Consider the following 21,498-nt stretch of genomic DNA (forward strand, 5'->3'; position numbering starts at 1 on the left):
ACTCTGGTGTTCCCTAACAAGGCCAGTCCTGAATGCTGCTGCCAGAAGCTTCTTCCCTGGCAGAGACCTTCACTTGGTCTCCTTCAGTCTTGAGTCCATCCATTGTCTTCCAATAAAACTCTATTTCAAAATCCTAAAATTACCTTTCTGCAAAATCTCAAACGGCCATCTCCTGCACTGTATGCCTAGCCCTATGTATCTTCTCTGTCATTAGTGCCTTCTGTTACATTTTAAGCTCTTTCTGTAGGAACCTATGACCTTCTGCTCCGTTGTTCCTTTTCTGGAAAATCTGTGTTAGTCTGGTATTCTCTTAGGCATCTCCTTATTGTGCATTTCAATGTGGGAATTGACGATGATTTAATAGGATGATATCTCTGCTAATATTAATAATCAGCAATGTACTTACACTCCTTGCTCTCAGGATAACTGATGGACTGTACCTGCTCTGATCTAGTAATCCTCTGCAGTCAGAAGCATTTATTCTCACTGTAGATCCCTTTGGGGAAGGATCCCTAAGGGTGAAAGCATCACAATGCAGAGTGCAGGGCACAGAAGTATGTGAGATCTGCTTTGTGCTTTTAATTAGACCATGCAATACCCACCAATCAAGTAACAGAGAGGGTCAAAATTAACCACAGCAAAGCAAAGCACACCAAACCTTCAATTTCCACAAATACACAATGCCCTTAATGGTAAAAAGAATACGGACACTGAGAGAGAATTTCTGAGCTGCCTCGAGGGAGTTTGTGTGCGCTCTACTGAGGAAGCCCAGCCTAATGGAAGCTTTGTGAGTCAGCGGCTGGATGCTGAAGGCTCTGCTCTTTTTAGCATTACAGGTGCAATGTCTTTTTTTTTTTCACATCCTAGAGAATTTTTTCAGCTCTTTATCTTTTGCCCAAAAGAATCTTTTACATTGGTGTGTGCTCTTTTTGCTGATTAGAAATCTAAGGGAAAGCTAGGCCTTGTCATAGGGATGTGAATCGGATCCGATATCGGATCCGATTCTGGTTCCGATTCACATCTCTATAGATGTGAATCGGATCCGATATCGGATGTGAATCGGATCCAATATCGGATCCGATTCACATCCCTAGGCCTTGAAGCTTGAGTGATAGCTTTGCTGGAATGTATTCTAAGAACATGACATTGCCATACTGGGTCAGACTAAGGATCCATTAAGCCCTGCATCCTGTTTCCAATAGTGGCCAATCCAGGCAGCAAGAACCCAAACGCTAAGTATATCCCATGCTACTGATGCCAGTAATGACAGTGGCAATTCCCTAAGGGCCACATTTTAAAAAGTGCATGCGGGCATAGATTTGTTCGCACAATACGGCGCGATCAAATCAATGCCTGATTTTATAACATGCGTGTGCTGCCGCGCACATGTTATAAAATCCAGGGTTGGCATGCGCAAGGGGGTGCACAATTGTGCAACTTGCGCGCGCCGAGCCACGCAGCCCTCCTCCGTTCCCTCCAAGGTCGCTCCGAAATCAGAGCGGCCTCGGAGGGAACTTTCCTTCCACCTTCCCCCACCTTCCCCTCCCTAACCCGCCCCCAGCCCTAACTAGAACCCCCCTTACCTTTGTCAGGTAAGTTGTGTCTGCCTCCTAGCAGGCGTAGCTTACGTGTGCCAGCTGACGGTCGGCACGAGATCCCGGGCACAGTGGAAAATGGCCGCTGTGCCTGTAGGCTCTGGCCACACCCCCACTATGCCCCTGGACCGCCCCAGACTGCCCACGCCCTGTCCCTTTTGGCAAGTCCCCGGACATACGCGCGTCCAGGGGCTTGCGCTCACCACTGAGCCTATGCAAAATAGGCTTGGCACACACAGGGGTAGGTTTTCGGGGGTTACGCGCATATCTTTCGCACGCAACCCTTTGAAAATCTACCCCTAAGTTACCTTGATTAATAGCAGTTAATGGACTTCTCCTCCAAGAACTTATCCAAACCTTTTTAAACCCAGCTACACTAACTGCCCTAACCACAAATTCTGGCAAGAAATTCCAGAGCTTAATTGTGCATTTGTTTTAATGTGCTACTTGCTGACTTCAAGGTGTGCCCCCTACTCCTAATATCTGAAAGAGTTAATAACTAATTCATATTTACCCATTATAGACCTCTCATGATTTTATAAACATCTATCATATCCCCCCTCAGCCATCTCTTCTCCAAGCTGAACAGCCCTAACCTCTTTAGTCTTTCCTCATAGGAGAGCTGTTCCATCCCTTGTCATTTTGGTCACCCTTCCCTTTACCTTCTCCAGTGCAACTATATCTTTTTTAGATGTGGTGACCAAAATTGTACACAGTACTTAAGGTGTGGTCTCACCATGGAGCGATACAGAGGCATTATGACATATTCTGTTTTATTCACCATTTCCTTTCTAATAATTCCTAACTTTTTGTTTTCTTTTTTGACTGCTGCAGCACACTGAGTCAACTATTTCAATGTATTATACACTAATAGAACTTCTAATAGAAGTTTTGTATTCATTTTATGGGCAATGAAGCATTCACTTCCATAGATTTCAAAGCTATCTCCCTCCTAATCATGTAATTCATCTCCATAGACATCAATGGTACCATCTTCCTAATCATGCAGGTTACTTTTATAGACTTCAGCCCTGAAAAGCAGTGGACAATATCTGGATCACCTGCATGGAGAAGTAGTTACTAGGGATGCACATTCATTGCTCCATTAGTTTGATTGTATGCAAGTATCTCATGAATGGATACTATGTGAATGAAATGAATTGTGTACACACATGTAGGCATGAACACAAATCCACGCACACCATTCATTTTGTGTGCATTCATGAGATCTGCATGCATTAATCAACAAATGTGTATCCCTGGTAGTTGAAAAAAACAATGCAGATCTCCCTCTAATACAATCAAAATTAGAATACCTGGATATAGACAAAAAATATCATTCAAATCAAAATAACAAAATTATTGAACAAAAGAAAAGACAAATTAAAAAAAAAGAACACGGCATCAGAAAATAAGGTGTAAATTGATGTGTATCCTGCCGCCTCTCGCCTCGCAATGGGCCACAAGCGGTAACAGCCAAAACACCTAAAGTTCATTCATTTGCTGGTTCTGATTTTATAAAGATTTGTAAAAAATAAATAAACTGAAAACTCTTATAAAGGCCAATAACCAAAAGAGTGTTTGTGTCTCCTGTCACCACATAGAAGCTCCAAAACTTTAAACCCCCATATTAATCACCATAAGATACTTCTGTAACATTCGTAGGAAAAAACAGAAAAGGGCCCCTTTACAATGGCTCAAAAAGCCCAACATGATCCCTTGTATCGGTGACCCAACCACCTGGCGCCATTTTTCACCTCGTCTTTTAGTGTCTCGACAGTTTAAAGATTGTTTACCCCTTTCAGATTTCCACCCGGAGGCACATATTGTTGCCCCTGATGCAGGGGGTTGGGGGTAAACTTTATTTATATAATTTGATTTATATTCCAACTTTCAGCCACTTCACGGTGGATTAGATTCAGGGATGTAGGTATTTCCCTGTTCCCAGAAGTCTTAACGTATAAGAGCCTGATTTACTGAGGCTTTTTCCCCACTTTGTGTCCATGGGAGAAAGTTTTAGTAAATGATCCCCTAGGTTTGTACCTGAAGCAATGGAGAGGGAAGTGACTTGCCAAAGGTCACATGGAGGGCACTGGGTTAAAACCCACGTTTCAATGAGTATGGGAGGCCAGGCATTTTGGAGAACAGCCTGATTACATTTGGTGGCTGTGGGTAATTATTATGGAAGTTATTGTTAAGACGTGAAAGGGGTCCTAGGTATTGACTTACAGTATGTATTAGTCTGGAGATAATTAAAGATGAATAGGCCTGAGATGACCTATCAGTAGAGGTGGTGAAGCACTTTTAACACATTTTGGGCATTCTTGCAACAGTTATGTTGGGCAGTGGTAAAACAAGGGTTGAGGGGTTAGGCCACACACAGATGGTTCTCTGAATCTGAATCAAATGCCTCATGAGTTCTTTGTATGCCATTTTATTTTCTGTGGATTTTTGTCCCTTCCAAAATTTGCAGGGAATTAAATCCTTGGGCAAAAGATGCTGCCATTCCCAAACTGCTGGCAGATTTGGGAACTATTTTATAATATTTTAATCTGACTCTTGGGACAGATAAGGTGGGTAGTCATGAGAAAGGGTTGAGAGGTCAGGTAAAAGGCTTCAGGTAGGCAGGATGAGGAATGTCTAGTGTTGGGTTGCACATGATAATTTACTGTATATGTTCATCTACCCAAAGAAGAAGAATCTGAAGTAGGTAGATAAGATAGCTCAATGTGGTCTTAATCTTCTATCATTTACTATATTACTCTGTTACATCGATATTGCTCATCTCTATGCCTTCAGTGGAATCCTAACCATATTAGTCACCTCTATAGACTTGAATGGCATCACCCTCCTAACCACATCGTTCGCCTCCATAGACTTCAATGGTATCACCCTCCTAATCAGGTCATTCAGCTCCAGACTTCAGGGACAACATCCTTGTAGACATAGTTTTTACTCTCATAACTGCAATGATTATTTGTTTGGATGGATTTTTCCATTTTGTTAGTGGACTCTCAAAGTACTGATTACAATAATTCAACTCTATAAACTTCAGTTGCATCATTCTCTTAAATACTAGAAAATTATATGATAAGCTTGCTTATTAGAGATGATTTAGGCTGCCAGGCAAGTATCACCTTTCTTTGCATGATTATCTGTCTAGATGCACAAGTTCTATTCTATACTTTCCCATAGTCAATTTATCAATCATGTGATTCCTTTTGTTTTTCCAACAGGGCAACATTCAAACTTCATGGGTAACTTTTCCCCCATGGGCTTTGCACCAGTTCTTAAAGTGAAGAGTATATGCACCTTTTGGCTTTCAAACTTGACATGGGTAGAAGGTATGAGTTATGACTAGTGTTTGCTTTTCCTGCACGTGTTCTTCTTTCATGGCAGATAAAGTATGTAGATTTGAAAATGTGGCTTGCTCATTATTCTCCTCCTCCTCCCAACCTCAACAAACCATATCCAGGAATAACTTCTTTAGACGCAGCTAAAAGCTAAGAGCATTTATAGAATAGAGCATTATCCTTGTTGACCTCATCTATGTGCTCCCAGCAGCCTTTCAATTTTTGCTGGATAATTTTCTTCATCCCTTAGTTTAACATTTTTGGTGTTATCTTTCACTTTGGTGTAGCAATCATTGTTAAGCATGATCAAGAATTGAAGTTGCCCTACAAACCATGGTGCTGCACTGCCTTCTATCCCATGGCAGTTCCAGGCTGTGGCCCACTGCCCCTAACCAATCAGACCCAAACAACAGAAAGTAAGGTGGTCGATCAAAGCCGTGAGGATTAGGATAAAAAAGATAGATCTGAAGGTCCTTGATAACTGTTTATTAATAACTGAATTGCCCAGTAGATGCCCGACTCTAGGCCTGAGTTTCACCCTTATAGGGGCTGCTTCAGGGGCTACATAATGAAAGCAATCAATGGAAAATAATTAAAACAAATACATTAATAACAAATAGATATATAATAATATTAAAAATCCCACATCACATAATAAATAAACATAATAAGGCAGACAGACGAATGTTTAAATCAATATTCTGACATATAAAAAATTATAAATAAAACAGACATATATGTACAGGTTAGATCACAACAGAAACATATTTAAAACAAGACCATGGCAACAGCTTAGTATTGAAGTTATTTTTACCTTTTCAGGCAAAAAAATGTTACTTAACAGTATGCACATTGGGGTACATGTTCAAAGGGTTATGCACGTAGGTTGCGTGCGTAACCCTCGAAAACCTACTCCAAACCCCCATGCGCATGCCGAGCCTATCTTGCATAGGCTGCCGGTGCGCGCAAAGCCCTGGGACGCCCGTAAGTCCCGGGTCTTTCCTGGGGGGCATGTCAGGGGATGTGTTGTGGCCAGCACATCATCGGGGGCGTGTTGGGGCATGTCATGGTCGGTGCATCATTGGGGGCATGGCCGCAGCCTCCGGACCAGCCCCTGGACTGAGCCATGGCGTGCCGGCGGCCGGCCCAGCCGCCAGCGTAACTTGTGCAACGAAGATAGGGGGGGGGGTTTAGATAGTCCCGGGGGGGGAGGGGTTAGGTAGGGGAAGGGAGGAGAAGGTGCAGGAGGGTGGAAGGAAAGTTCCCTCCAAGACCGCTCTGATTTCGGAGCGGCATCGGAGGAACGGAGGCATGCTGCGCGGTTTGATGTGTGTGAGCTGCCGATTTTGGGCAACCTTGTGCACAGACCCCAGATTTTAACAGATATGCACGGCTACGTGCATATCTATTGAAATCCGGTGTACTTTTGTTTGTGCCTGGTGCGCGAACAAAAGTATGCGCGCGTGTAGTTTTATAAAATCTGCCCCATTGAGTATCCGATGCCAATCAAGAAAAAATAGAAAATATAAAAAAATTAAACCAAATAGAATGGATCTGTTATAAGTTTAAAAATTATGTGTAATTTTACCTTAATTATAGTGATGTTGTCATGAAAATCCGGACCAGTGAAAAATAGTCTGTTTATATTTAGTATTAGCTCTTGTAAGTATAAAGGATTGATAAATTAATTGTTGCTGATTCATAAAAGATACTTTGAAGTACAGAACTTTAAAAAATCAAAAGAAATAAATAAAAGAAAGGGAAACCATTCCTATAGACAATTTAAAACTATGGGGAATATAGTGTATGCAAAACATAACTGAGAACTGCTCATCATCAAGGCAGTCACTTACTTAGGGTCAACTCTAAAGACCAAACCAGAAGGAGAGGGACACCTAAGGGAAAAAATGATAGTCAATTAATATAGAGATTTATTTATTTTTATTTATTTAAAATCTTTTCTATACCATCATTAAGTTATTTACCATCATAACGGTTTACAGGCTGGCACAAATAGGCAAAATAAATGTTAGTACTTTAACAGAGGTGCCAATAGATAACCGGTAACATAATTTCATACAATTTCTATTTGAATCATGTCCTCTAGTGTCCAAGATGGTTATCCAATATAAACAATCCTCAAAGTGCTTAAATGAGAGCCCTGAAGGTACTGTTAATACATCACACAAAAAAATTATATAAAAAGTTATTTAAATATGCGGCTGTGCTGGGCTAAATGAGCAGACTTAGATAAGTAGTGCTTTCCTGCTCTATATCAGGACCCGTCGAGCCATGCCTGTCCACATAAAAAGTTTTTGCATACAGTAAGGAAAGTGTACACTCAAATCTAAACAAAAAGATCAAGCAACCATTACATAGCTTAAAAAACTTAACTATAATTGCTCGAATCATAAAATGCACGTCATCTGCCATAGTTCATGTCGGCATCAAGGAGTGTGCTTGCTTAGGGGCATTTAAAAAGAATGGATTGGCGCAAAACAAAACATCAGTCAAACTATTGTGGGTGTGGCTAAGACATCAATCAAAAAAACAGAGTAGCAACAAAAACCATGGGGATGGCACATAGATAAAAACAATTGCTATTGGTAAAAAGGGAACTAAACACAAATTTTTAAAAAGACTGAAAACTTAAAAATAAATATAAATATGGAATGTAATAAAAAACCTAGGTAAATTGAACCAAAATAAGACAATATAAAGGGCCAGATTTTTTAAGTTATGCGCGGGTGTAGGTTTGTTCGTGCAACCCGGCGCGAGCAAATCTACGCCCTTTTTTATAACATGCCTCGTGCATGTTATAAAATACGGGGTCGGCGCGAGCAAGGGGATGCACCATGTGCACCTTGTGCGCGCCGAGCCCGAGGGAAGCCCCAATGGCTTTCCCCATTCCCTCCAAGGCCGCTCCGAAATCAGAGCGGCCTTGGAGGGAACTTTTTCTCTGCTACCCCCACCTTCCCCTCCCTTCCCCTATCTAACCCAACCCCCAGCCCTAACTAAATCCTCCCCCCTCCTTTGTGGAAAAAGTTACGCCTGCCCAAGGCAGGCGTAACTTGCGCATGCTGGCTCTCCATCCCCCGACACAGGCCATGCCCCTGGACTAGCCCCTGGCCGTAGCCCCACCCCTGGAATGCCCCTTTTTCGAAGCCCCGGGACATACACGTGTCCCGGGCTTGTGCACACCGCCAAACCTATGCAAGATGGGCTCGGCACACACAAGGGCAGACAGGGGCAGCTTTTTGGAAGTTACGTGCATATGTTACATGCATAACCCTTTGAAAATCTCCCCCAAAATGTATAGAAAAAAACATGTGATACCGATATCTTTATAAAACACTGAAAAATCAAAGGGAGTGGCTAGGGCATGTCAATCAAAGATGTAATAATAAACGGAAAAAAGAGGACTAAACACTAGGGATGTGCAATCATTTTTCCTGAATTAAGCAATTTCAACAAAATTGCCTAATTTGGAATGGTTTGGGAGAACCAAAAAGCAATTTATTTTTTTCTGAAATTTCTGAAAGAAATTAATTTTCGTGTTAGTGGTAACAGGGAGTTAACACGCACTAACTCGAAAATCGGGATTCTCCTCCCCCCCCCCCAAAAAAAAACAAAGCATGGGAAAAATGAAATTCCCTTGCGGGGGCCCCAAAACAAAGCCTGACACAAAATTTTTACCTGAAGTACATCTCTACTAAACACAAATTCCTAAGAAATTGGAGAAGAAATAAATAAAAAAGAAAAAGAAAACCTGATAGGCAAACCAATTACAAAATGTAAAACTGATGAAACCATATAGTAAAAATATAAATTACATAAAACTAACCATGTGGTGCTGTTATCTTATAAAAACACTGAAAAATTGATGTCTAAGTTTAAACCATATGGTGCCATGGTCTTAAAATCATATATGAATTTCTGTTCTAGCCATAACAGAAGTCTATCTAAGTCTCCTCTCCAATGCAGTGAAAGTTGCTGCAGGACACAAAATTTATAATCATCAAATTTATGGTTTTCCTGAATAGAGTGGTGACCAGCGGTTTAGATTCTATTTTTCTATTAATATTACTTCTGTGTTCAATAATTCTTTTATTAAATTGTCTAATCGTCTTACCGATATACATTTTATTACTCCTTTACTTTTGTAATTTGTAAACCGTCTCAATTTAAATTTATCAGTGCTCGGTATATAGTCAGATGTCAATTTTCATATTTACATTGCACACAGAACAGTTGTTACATGGACAGTGACCTGGAGGTCTGATATCCTTTATCAGTTTTTGAGGTAAGGCAGATGGTGAAATACAGGGCCGGATTTTAAAAAGGCTATGAGTATCGGGCCTATTTTAAAAAGGCCCGGCGATGCGCGTAAAGCCCGTGTAACCCCATCAGGGATTGCAAAAAGGGGTGGGGAAAGGGGCGGGGTGGTCCAGAGGCAGCTCCAGTGCTGAAGTAAGTTTAACAACAAAGAAAAAGGAAAAGGTAGGGGGGAAAGGGCGGGGGAGGTAAGGGAAGGGAAGGTGGGCTGGAGGGATAAAAAACGGGGGAAGGCAGCGCGGGGTTGGCACGTGCAAGGTGCATAATTGTGCACCCTCTTGCACGTGCCGATCCCCGATGTTATAACTTGAGCACGTCTGCGCACGCAAGTTATAAAATCGGGCATACATATTAGGGATGTGCAGAGCAAAATTTTATGTTCATATTTTTTATGTCCGAAAGGGGGTCCCACTTGCGGCCAATATGGACATAAAAAAAATCCAATGAGTTGGGTATATGTACATATGTGCAAAAAAAAAAATTAAACCCCCTCACCCTCCTTAATCCCCCCCCCAGACTTACCACAACTCCCTGGTGATCGAGCGAGGAGTGAGGACGTCATTTCTGCAATCCTTGGCGAGAAGCATGTGACGTCGGTGGCACGTCGAGTGACGCGGCGCCACGTGATTCCCGGCTCGTTCGCGCCGGATGGCTCGTTCGGCCCAAAAAGAACTTTTGGCCAGCTTGGGGGGGCCTCCTGACCCCCCCAAGCTGGCCAAAAGTTCTTTTTGGGCCGAACGAGCCGTCCGGCGCGAACGAGCCGGGAATCACGTGGCGCCGCGTCACTCAGACGCGACGTCACGTGATTCCCAGCAAGTTCGCGCCGGACGGCTCGTTCGGCCCAAAAAGAACTTTTGGCCAGCTTGGGGGGGCCTCCTGACCCCCTCAAGCTGGCCAAAAGTTCTTTTTGGGCCGAACGAGCCGTCCGGCGCGAACTTGCCGGGAATCACGTGACGTCGGCGTCACGTGATTCCCGGCTTGTTCGCGCCGAACGAGCCGTCCGGCGCGAACTTGCCGGGAATCACGTGATGTCGCGTCTGAGTGACGCGGCGCCACGTGATTCCCGGCTCGTTCGCGCCGGACGGCTCGTTCGCGCCGGACGGCTCGTTCGGCCCAAAAAGAACTTTTGGCCAGCTTGGGGGGGTCAGGAGGCCCCCCCAAGCTGGCCAAAAGTTCTTTTTGGGCCGAACGAGCCGTCCGGTGCGAACGAGCCGGGAATCACGTGACGCCGGCGTCACTCGACGTGCCGCCGACGTCACATGCTTCTCGCCAAGGATTGCAGAAATGGCGTCCTCACTCCTCGCTCCATCACCAGGGAGTTGTGGTAAGTCGGGGGGGGGATTAAGGAGGGTGAGGGGGTTTATATTTTTATTTTGGCTCAACAATCGCGATTTCCCACATATCGAACATATCTATGTTCGATATGTGGGAAATCCGATCGTTTATGTCGAATCAATTTTTTAAGTAAAAAAAAAATATGAGTTGCGTTTTACTAATGCGGTCAATCCGAATGCACACCCCTAATACATATGTATGCACACTCTTTTAAAATCTACCCCATAGTCTTTAATAGAGATGTGAATCGGAACCGGAATCAGTTCGGATTCCAGTTCCGATTCACATCGTGTTTTTTTTTCGTCTGGCCCGATCACAGTTTTGTTTATCGGCTGCGCCCGAGCCGATAAACAAAACCCACCCGACCCTTTAAAACTAATTCCTTAACTTCCCCCACCCTCCCGACCACTCCAAAACATTTTACAGGTACCTGGTGGTCCAATGGGGGTCCCGGGAGCGATCTCCCACTCTCGGGCCGTCGGCTGCCACTAATCAAAATGGCGCTGATGGCCCTTTGCCTTTACCATGTGACAGGGGCCAGCCATTGGCATGGATATCCTGTCACATGGTAAAGGCAAAGGCTATCGGCACCATCTTGATTAGTGGCAGCCGACGGCCCGGGACTCCCACTGGACCACCAGGTACCTGTAAAAAGTTTTTGGGAGGGTCGGGAGGGTGGGGGAAGCTAAGGGATTAGTTTTAAAGGGTTGGGGAGGGTTTAGGGGTTATTTTTGTGTACCGTTTTTCCCACCCTCCCCCAAAATGATAAGAGAAGCCCCACGAACAATATCATGGGATTTTCCTATCATTTTGGTGGAACCCCTGATTTCTGACGATTTTGAAAATATAGTACGATATTTTCAATCATCCGAAGCCCGATTCACATCCCTAGTCTTTAATGTTTTTGGCATGTTTGTTGGCTATTAGCAGATTTTTATCTTTGAAACCAGCTAGCAACTGTGTAACTAGCCAATGTTGTTTCAGAATTTTAATGATAGTTTGTGACGTATGTGTATATGTGAGCGGACAGATAATCTTTTCATTTAGTTTTTTTTACTTTGGTTTTGAGGAGATCTTGTCTGATTTGTTTGAATGCCCTTTTAAATTCATTTGTGACATGTTTAACAGGATATTCCCTGTCAAGAAACCTCTGTTTCATTTCAATTGCCCTTGATTGAAATGTCTCATCTGCACATAGGCTCCTTAGTCTCAAAAATTGTGAATAAGGTAGATTATTTACTAGTATCCTGATATGAGAACTCTAATGCAACAACTTGTTCAAATCGGTGGGTTTCCTATAAATACCTGTATGGAATCTCCTGCTCTTCAGAGATATTTGAATGTCCAAAAAAGAAATTAATTCACTGTTAAAATGCATCATAAATTTTAGATTAGAATCTAATGTATTTTTTAACCAATAAAAAATTTTTGTAAATAGCCTTGGCTGCCTTTCCATAATAAAAAGATATCATCAATGTGTATCTTTTTCAAATCATAATATTCTTCGAATATGTGTGCCTGACAAGGAAATCTTTTTCGAATTGGGCCACATATAAATTTTCTGTTGAGGGAGCCATTGCTGAGCCCATCACTACTCCTTTAATTTGCAGAAAAATATTCTTGTTGAATTTTTAAAAAAATATTTTTCGTGCTATCTCCACAAGATCAATTACAAATTGATTTGGGATTCATCTGTGTGGGTTATGTTTTAAAAGTTGGTTTGCAATAATTTCTACAGCTGCTGTTTTTGGTATATTCGCATATAGTGACTCAATGTCTAAAGTAACCATTAATGTATCTTCTTCAATCTCTTGAAAATCTTCTAAAATTGTAATAAAATCCTATGAGTCTCTCGTATATGATGGAAGAGGTTTGTTTTTTAAGAAAAATATCTATAAAACTAGAGATTGGTTCAAACAAGTAACAGATCGCAGAGATTGGCCTTCCTGGTAGTGCGCTCAATGGTTTATGTACCTTTGGTAAGATATACATAGTAAGCATAATTGGATTGTCTACATTTAAAAAATCAAGTTCTTTATTAGTTAAAAAATTACCATCTCTGGCAGTACACAGTTATCAATTTCTTGCTTAATTCTTTTCGTTGGGCCGTTAGATAGTCTCTGATAAAATGATTGATCTGATAATTGTCTCTCTATTTCAAATATGTATTTTACACGATCCATGATGACTATGGACCCACCTTTATCTGTTGCTTTGATAACGATGTTAACATCATTTTTTAATTCAGTGATAGCCCTTATTTCACCCTTGGTCAGATTATTGAATGATTTATTTGAATCTTTTTGTTCTGCTCTAGTCAAATCATTTAAAACCAATGTCTCTTAGGTATGGATGATTGGGTTAACAGCACCAATTGGTAACCATCTGCTTGCCAGTTTAATGATAGACATATCTTGATTTCTTTGTCCCATACTTGAAAAAACTCAAGAACTTTAAGTTTTCTTTTAAATGTAAAAAGATCACTGCAAGTTCGAAAGGCATTATGAGAAGCTGTTGGTACAAATGAGAGGCCTTTGTTCAGTACTCTAGTCTCATCCGAATTAAGTGACTGTGAGGAAATGTTTATAATCTTATTTTGCATCCCTAATCTTGGTACATCTGGAATGGATTGTAAAACTGGTTGTGGAACTGGTTGTGAAACCCTCTCCCTCTCCATCTTCCTCTCCACCCACCTCTGCCTCTGGAAAAAGGAGATTCACATTTTTTATTAGTAGAGTACTCCTTTTCTGAATCCTTTCTCCACAAATTACCTAATTGTGAAACATGGGAATCATTTTTTTCATAAAAGTCTTGTTCTACATCGGTGTGGAAGAGGGTGCTGACGGGTCTATATTGTCATCTGTTGCAGTGCATATGCATTTAGCATTCCTATCTTTATGCTTACATTACTTCTCTTATCTTTCCTCTCCTCATTGTATTTTTTTTTATCTATGTGGAAACTCCTTGTCATTTCTAATAAAACGTTTATTGAATTGGTGCAACAGGTATATCTTATTATTTTTGTAATCTATTTCATCTCGTTTGAACTTATCATATTTAAGAGATTTAAGTTCTTTTGTAAAGATTTCCAAATTTGTCTTATAGTCACTATAATAATATCAAAACATATGCCTCAGAAGTGGCCCCAACACTGATCCTGAAGGTCAAACTGTGCTTAAGTGACCAGGATTCCTTTAAGTCCAGAATATTCCACAACCCACAATAGCTTCCAGGTTTCAGTGTGTTTATGTGGGCTGTAAGGTCTGGTATAGAAAATTATATTGTTTGTTTGGTTGGGTTATTTCTAAATATGCCTTCCCAGCCAATTCATTTGGTTGCCTGGTGGATCAAATGAAATGTTCCAGCCTCTCTCTTTTTTTTTTTTAATTTCAATTTTTATTGAAAGTTTTCTTTGTATTTTTCCAGTAAAATAACAAAACCAGCTATTCACACCAAACCATCCAGTTACACAGTACATCCCCTCCCCACACCCCTTCCTCCCTATCCCCTCTCCATCACATTCCCAAGAATAATGAGCTAGCATTTGTATTCCATGTTTTGAAGGTTGACTTTGTCTTTTCAAATCTGATCATGGTATTATGATAAATTGACATCTCCATCTGATAGATTATGCAACAGTCTTTTGTAAACAGCAATCCTGCTAGGTGGACCCCTGCATGTCCAAAGAGTAGCAACCCTTCAACAGAAGCTGATAGAAGAAAAACCTGCAGATATTTCTCCACAATATTTATTTCCTTAATTAAAGATTGTATTATATCCCAATAAGTTTTAATTTGGGGACTTGTCCACCAGATATGCCCCATGGTCCCCTCTTCCACACATTCTCTCCAACATAAATCAGATGTATTTGGAAAGTTTTCAGTGTAACTGAGGTATAGTACCACCAAAAGTATATTTTATATGGATTTTTTACCAAAGGGACAGCAATGGATGATTTACTTCCTCAGTAATCTTCATCTAGTGTACATCCTAGGTCCATAACACAATATTTTTCATGCTTAAGGAGACCACCTGGAAAGCCACACAAAACCTTATTGTGCATTAGTAATAAATCCTTTCATAGGTAGAGCTTTGATGCAGTATCTTTCATATATACAAACCTCCTTCATATCCATCACCATATGTTTACCACTGTTAATATCCTAACTACCCCATGACTCCTCTAACACTACAATGTACATAACACATTTCACAAGATTGTTAAATTAATTGAAACATGTAAACCGTTGTGATGGCAATACCGAACAACGGTATCTAAAACTCTATAAATAAATAAATAAATATAGCATATGGTTTCCCCAAACCAGTTTTAACCACACATCACTGCATATAAAAATACAGCTGTAAAAATGCAAAGTGGTCCTTATCTTCCAGGTCATGATTATATCACAAAACTTCAAATCCAGTCCAACACAGCGGACCGAGTATTTGGCCTAAACATATATCCTGGGCTTTCTTATTTTGTAGGACCACCAGGCAAACGAACGTCCTTCCCTCTTGCTTTTCAGCCATGCATAGCAAATACTTGAGAATGTTTGGTGGAATCTCCAATTGCTCCTTAATAATAAGATATGCTTTGGACAAAGGGTCTGAACTGGACACCTTGCACACCTTCTGAGCTATGATGCTTGACAGGCACAAATACAGAAAATGTTCTTCTGATCTTTGAATGAAAGGATTTTCTGGTAAATACTTTTCTTAAAGCACTTCTTACTTCTCTGTTTTTCAGGCTGTAAATCATGGGATTAAGCAAGGGAATTAAAACATTATACAGCAGAGCAAAGAGCTTGTTTTGATCCAGTGACTGCATGGATGTTGGTCTGACATACAAACAGAGCATGGTCCCATAGAAGAGAATAACGACCGTGAGGTGGGAGGAGCAGGTGGAGAAGGCTTTGTGCCTCCCCTCTGCAGAACGGATCCTCAGGATGGTGGAGATGACGTAGATATAAGATACAAGGGTTGAGATAAATAAAGGTAGACCTAACATGATACTCCATATATAAGATATGTGATTAATGGTGGAGGTGCTGGTGCAGGAGAGTTTTAGCAGTGCTGAGATATCACAAAAGTAATGGTTAATCTCATTGGAACCACAAAAAGAGAAATGTGATACCAGGACAGTGTGTGTCATTGGTTCCAGGAACCCAAAGAACCAGGCCCCTGTGGCCATCAGTACACAAATCCTTTCATTCATAATTATAGTATAGCGTAGGGGATTACAGATTGCAGCATAGCGATCGTAAGCCATGACTGAAATAATAACAAATTCCACACATGTTAAACAGAGAAAAAAATACAGTTGTGTAAAACATCCATTTACAGAAATCCTATGACTCTTTCTTAATAGGATGTCCAGCAGTTTAGGGAGAGTGACTGAGGTGTAAGAAATATCAATGAAAGACAAGTTACAGAGGAAAAAGTACATGGGGGAGTGCAGGCGAGGGTCCAGGCACGTCAGGGTTATAATAGTGAGGTTCCCCATCAGGACGATCAGGTAAATCAGTAAGAACAGAAGGAAAAAAGGAGTTTGCAAGTCTGGAAATACAGGAAACCCCAGAATGATGAATTCTGTCACTGTGGTGAAATTTAACTCCTCCATGCACTCTGAAAAAAATAAGGGGGAGAGGGTGTTAAATAAAATAGAGACAGAGTGCCATGGATAGGGTGGTGAAACTATGTAATATGTTGCCCTGAGACATGTAGAGTGACATAGGGTTACCTTAGATGAGAGAAGATGGGAGGTCATGAAGCTCAGCCTTACTTGTATTGACGGTTGGGAAGACACTGGGGAAAAGGTCATCTTTGGTCATCTTTTCTGAGGTCCTGCTGGCACCTGGATTCCAGTGAGTTAATAAAGGCTGTGAAATTACAGGAGAAGCAGAGGAATGGTGGGATATCATTCTGGACTTTGGTGGAATTGTTCACAGTTTTCTTATTTCTCTGGTAATCGCCCAGAATTGGTTCTCCCACTTCCCCTGTGGAGCTCACTAGTGTGACCAGTCCTGAACGCTGCTGCCAGATGCTGCTTTTGCTCTGTCTCCTTCATTCCTTGCTCCATCTATTGTCTCCCAATCTTTCTCAGAGGTCAGTACAAAATTATCCTTCTGCGACATCACAAACTATCCCAATCAGCGTTGCTTTCCCCCCAAAATCTGCTTCCGCTTTTCCCTTGTTTTCTGTCTTTGTGGATGGCGGTCTCATCCTCTGGTTCTCTTGGGGTGAACTTTGATGCCTCTCTCTCCACCTCCTCCTCTACACACATACACAAAACTCTGCTAAAGTGTGTCGATTCTTCCTGTATAAAATTGCTAAAATCTGTCCCTTTTGTCTGACCTTGTTACCAAAATACTCATTCTCTCTCTTATCACCTCCCGTTTATACTACTGTAACTTGCTCTTTGCTGGCCTCCCATTGAAGTATCTTTATTCCGAAATCTGCTTCACAATTTACCTTTCCTCAGTCTTGCTATGAACATGTAACCTCTCTTCTCAATTCGCTCTGTCAGCTCCCCATCCACCTCCACATGCATCTGAAGCTTCTCTTACTCCATCTACAAATGCATTCACTCTGTGGCTCCTCATTATCTTTGTGTTATCTCTACTACAGACTTCCTCATAAAATTCTCTTTATCAGACAAGTTGCTCTTATCTGTCCTTCTCCTCCACTGCCTGGACTTCCCAGGTCCATGTATCAAGAACCCTCTCTGGCCATATTCAAAACTAGTTTATAAGCTCATGCTCTTTAATAAACATCTTACAGATTCTTATTTGTCAAGGCTACTTTGTAAGCTTCTTGGAACAGGGACTGTCTCTTAAGTGAGTCTGTAGCAGTGTTGTGCCTAGTAATACTTTAGAAGTAATGATAAATAGTAGCATGCACCACTATGCATTTTTCTCTGCTCTGTCAATGTGGTCCATTAGCTTTTAAATTCTTTGGCATTATGACCTGTGATCTATTAAGGTTACAAATGTTTTGAACCAAACCAATTTAGAGAAGAGCAAGCTGACCTTCTCTGCTCCCACTGGATTGTCTGTTGAAGGGCAGCTAGAAGGCTCTGATGAGGATCGAACTCATGACCCCTGGTTTACGAAACCAGTGCTCCTACCACTGAGCTACAGAGCCATCTAAAATGCTCTTGCTCTCTTCTTCCCTTCCTGTAATATTTGTGTAAATCTTGTGTCCTCTTAAGCATCTCCTTGTCCATAATAATGTGGGAATTGATGATTTAATAGGATGATATCTCTGCTAATATTATTAATCCACAATTTACTTACAGTCTTGAGCCTCAGGATAACTGATGGACTGAGCCAGCTCTGATCTGGTAATCTTCAGTAGTCAGAAGTATTTATTCTCACTGTATATCCTTTTCTGGAAGTCTCCCCAGGGCTGAAAGAGTCACAATGCAGAGCACAGGGAACAGAAGCAAGTGAACTCCATGTTATACATTTAATTAGATTATGGAATATCTGTCAATCTACTAATGAAGCCAGTCTATATCATCCATAGCAAACCACAGCACATCGAGCCATCAGTGTCTGCAAGTGCAGAATCCGTTTAATGGTATTTACATAATTTTATATTAGTAAATGCAATGTATGCACTAATAATGTAATGATATTCAAAACCTGTGCAAAAGAACTATGACTTTCGCATTCGTGCCCCTCATGGACCTCCATTTCAAAATATAAATTAAAAATAAATAGCCTTTAAATTTGTTTCTTTGTTTGAAGCACTCATATTTGCAGCAATATGGCAGATTGATTATTCATCAAAATATAATAGAGTCGAGTGTAGCCCCAAACAAATTAGTACCTAAAAGAGGAGCACAACAAAAATATATGAAGTGGTAAACCAGCAGTAATACAAAGGGCCAGATTTTAAAAGGGTTACGCATAAGGTACGCGCGTAACTCTTTTAAACCCCCCCTGCGCGCGCCAAGCCTATTTTGCATAAGTCCCGGGGCTTGCAAAAAGAAAACAGAGAGGATGTCTTGGTGTGGTGTAGAAGATATGATTAAACAACGTGAAAGTGTGATCCGACCAACCAAATCTTATTCTGAATGAATTAAACATTGAAAATAATTCAGAATAAGACTGGAGCCTCAAAAAGTGGATGCGGCAATATAATAACATCCATCTGCGAGCGCGTGACAAGCCCTGCTATTCTGCAGTAAGCTTTGCAATCTCCTTCATTTAATTCTTTTTTATAGAACTTAATTTGGTTGGTCGGATCACACGTTCACATTGTTTAATCAGACGTTCTACACCACGCCAAGACATCCTCTCTGTTTTCACACCAATTAACAATGAGAATCTAATTCAGAAATCACATACATGCACCCTATTATGGATTTTTCTCCGTGTTCCTATGTACTATCTTGTGTTTTTGTACACCACTGTTTGTCACACATCACAGGGCTCTTGTTTCTGAGATTGTACATGTTTTCATGCTTTTTGTTGATTTATGTTATTCTAATGAGTCCGTGTATGTGTTTTTAATTGTAATATATTTGTTTTAGTTGCCCCTGAGGCAGCTCTTGGTTATAGAGCGAAACTCGGCCAGAGTCGGGCTAATTTCAAATAAAGGGCATTATATATACACCGATCTCCATCTCTTCTTTGCTATACAACCAATAAATCATAGACACTTATTTTAAATGCATAAAAGAAAATGAAAATGAAAAAAGTAATGTAAGAGATTGATTAGAAAATTGCTGAGCATTTATTCATTTTAGTGGTCTAAAGAGTCTCATTGAATTCTCTATAACCACATATAAGTGAATTTTTCATTTTACTCAACTATACATTTATGAAGGTCTCTTTAATTCTTGCATCTATTTGCATTCATTGATAATTGGCTTTTTGACCTATTCTCACTGCCATAACTTATTCAATTCTGTCATTTCTATAAACCTGAACATGGCTTCCTTTAGTTGACCCTGTGCATACCTCTTTTATGTTCAGCGTAACATTTTGGTCTCTCTGAGTAGGTGTTTGAACAAAGGTTTGGATTAAGTGTCCCAGATGCAATATCAGTTTATTCCCAGTTTTATGTATAACAGTAAAGTTCATGTTTACTGTTATACATAAAACCTATCCAGCTTTACTTCTTTTTAGATGTGTTAACACATCTTTCTCTTAAATTCTGCTTCATTTTTTTAAGGGGTTAATAAACATGTGATTAAAGGTGAACCTGTAGATGTAGTGTATTTGGATTTTCAGAAGGCGTTTGACAAAGTCCCTCATGAGAGGCTTCTAAGAAAACTAAAACGTCATGGGATAGGAGGCGATGTCCTTTCGTGGATTATAAACTGGTTAAAAGACAGGAAACAGAGAGTAGGACTAAATGGTCAATTTTCTCAGTGGAAAAGGGTAAACAGTGGAGTGCCTCAGGGATCTGTACTTAACCAGTGCTTTTCAATATATTTATAAATGATCTGGAAAGGAATACGACGAGTGAGGTTATCAAATTTGCGGATGATACAAAATTATTCAGAGTAGTTAAATCACAAGCGGATTGAGATACATTACAGGAGGACCTTGCAAGACTGGAAGATTGGGCATCCAAAGAGAAGGCTGAGGGGGGGGGGGGGGGGGTATGATAGAGGTCTTTAAGATCATGAGAGGTCTTGAACGATTAGATGTGAATCGGTTATTTACAGTTTTGAATAATAGAAGGACTAGGGGGCATTCCATGAAGTTAGCAAGCAGCACATTTAAGACTAATCAGAGACAATTCTTTTTCACTCAATGCACAATAAAGTTCTGGAATTTGTTGCCAGAGGAGGTGGTTAGTGCAGTTAGTGTAGCTGGGTTCAAAAAAGGTTTGGATAAGTTCTTGGAGGAGAAGTCCATTAACGGCTATTAATCAAGTTCACTTAGGGGTAGATTTTAAAAGAAGCGCGATCAGCCTACTTTTGCTTGCGCATCAGACTCAAGCAAAAGTACGCTGGATTTTAGTAGATACGCGCGGAGCCGCGCGTATCCACTAAAATCCTGGATCGGCGCGCGCAAGGCTATCGATTTTGTATAGCCTGCGCGCGCCGAGCCGCGCTGCCTCCCCCCGTTCCCTCCAAGGCCGCTCCGAAATCGGAGCGGCCTTGGAGGGAACTTTCCTTTGCCCCTCCCCTCACCTTCCCCTCCCTTCCCCTACCTAACCCACCCGCCCGGCCCTGTCTAGACCCCCCCCCTTACCTTTGTCGGGGGATTTACGCCTCCCGGAGGGAGACGTAAATCCCCACGCGCCAGCGGGCCTGCTGCGCGCCGGGCCGCGACCTGGGGGCGGGTACGGAGGGCGCGGCCACGCCCCGGGCCGTAGCCACGCCCCGTACCCGCCCCCAAAACGCTGCCGACACGCCCCCGGAACGCCGCGACGACCGGGCCCCGCCCCCCGACACGCCCCCGACACGCCCCCCTCCGAGACCCCCGCGACTTACGCGAGTCCCGGGGCTCTGCGCGCGCCGGGAGGCCTATGTAAAATAGGCTTCCCGGCGCGCAGGGCCCTGCTCGCCTAAATCCGCTCGGTTTTGGGCGGATTTAGGCGAGCAGGGCTCTGAAAATCTACCCCTTAGGGAATAGCCACTGCTATTAATTGCATCAGTAGCATGGGATCTTCTTAGTGTTTGGGTAATTACCAGGTTCTTGTGGCCTGGTTTGGCCTCTGTTGGAAACAGGATGCTGGGCTTGATGGACCCTTGGTCTGACCCAGTATGGCAATTTCTTATGTTCTTATGTTCTAAGATTTGACTGGTTAAAATATGCCTCAGATATATGGAAATAATGCTACAAAAATGTACTTGCTGTGTGTACAAATAATGTATGGTATCTAGGAAATAATGACTTATTGAACAAAAAATC

At 41.6% G+C, this 21,498-nt stretch overlaps 1 protein-coding gene and 1 non-coding gene across 2 annotated transcripts; both read right to left on the reverse strand.

Moving 5' to 3' along the window:
• Nucleotides 1–15,197: 15,197 nt before the first annotated feature.
• Nucleotides 15,198–16,241, reverse strand: LOC115081510 (olfactory receptor 1052-like). The gene has a single exon (XM_029585963.1). The coding sequence runs from the start codon at nucleotides 16,239–16,241 to the stop codon at nucleotides 15,198–15,200; it is 1,044 nt and encodes a 347-aa protein (XP_029441823.1).
• A 1,450-nt stretch (nucleotides 16,242–17,691) lies between these two features.
• Nucleotides 17,692–17,764, reverse strand: TRNAT-CGU. Its single transcript has one exon. It is a non-coding gene; the product is annotated as a tRNA-Thr (tRNA).
• Between the last annotated feature and the right edge of the window lie 3,734 nt (nucleotides 17,765–21,498).

This window comes from Rhinatrema bivittatum, unplaced genomic scaffold (assembly GCF_901001135.1).
Source record: "Rhinatrema bivittatum unplaced genomic scaffold, aRhiBiv1.1, whole genome shotgun sequence".
In the NCBI taxonomy this organism is placed as follows: Eukaryota; Metazoa; Chordata; class Amphibia; order Gymnophiona; family Rhinatrematidae; genus Rhinatrema; species Rhinatrema bivittatum.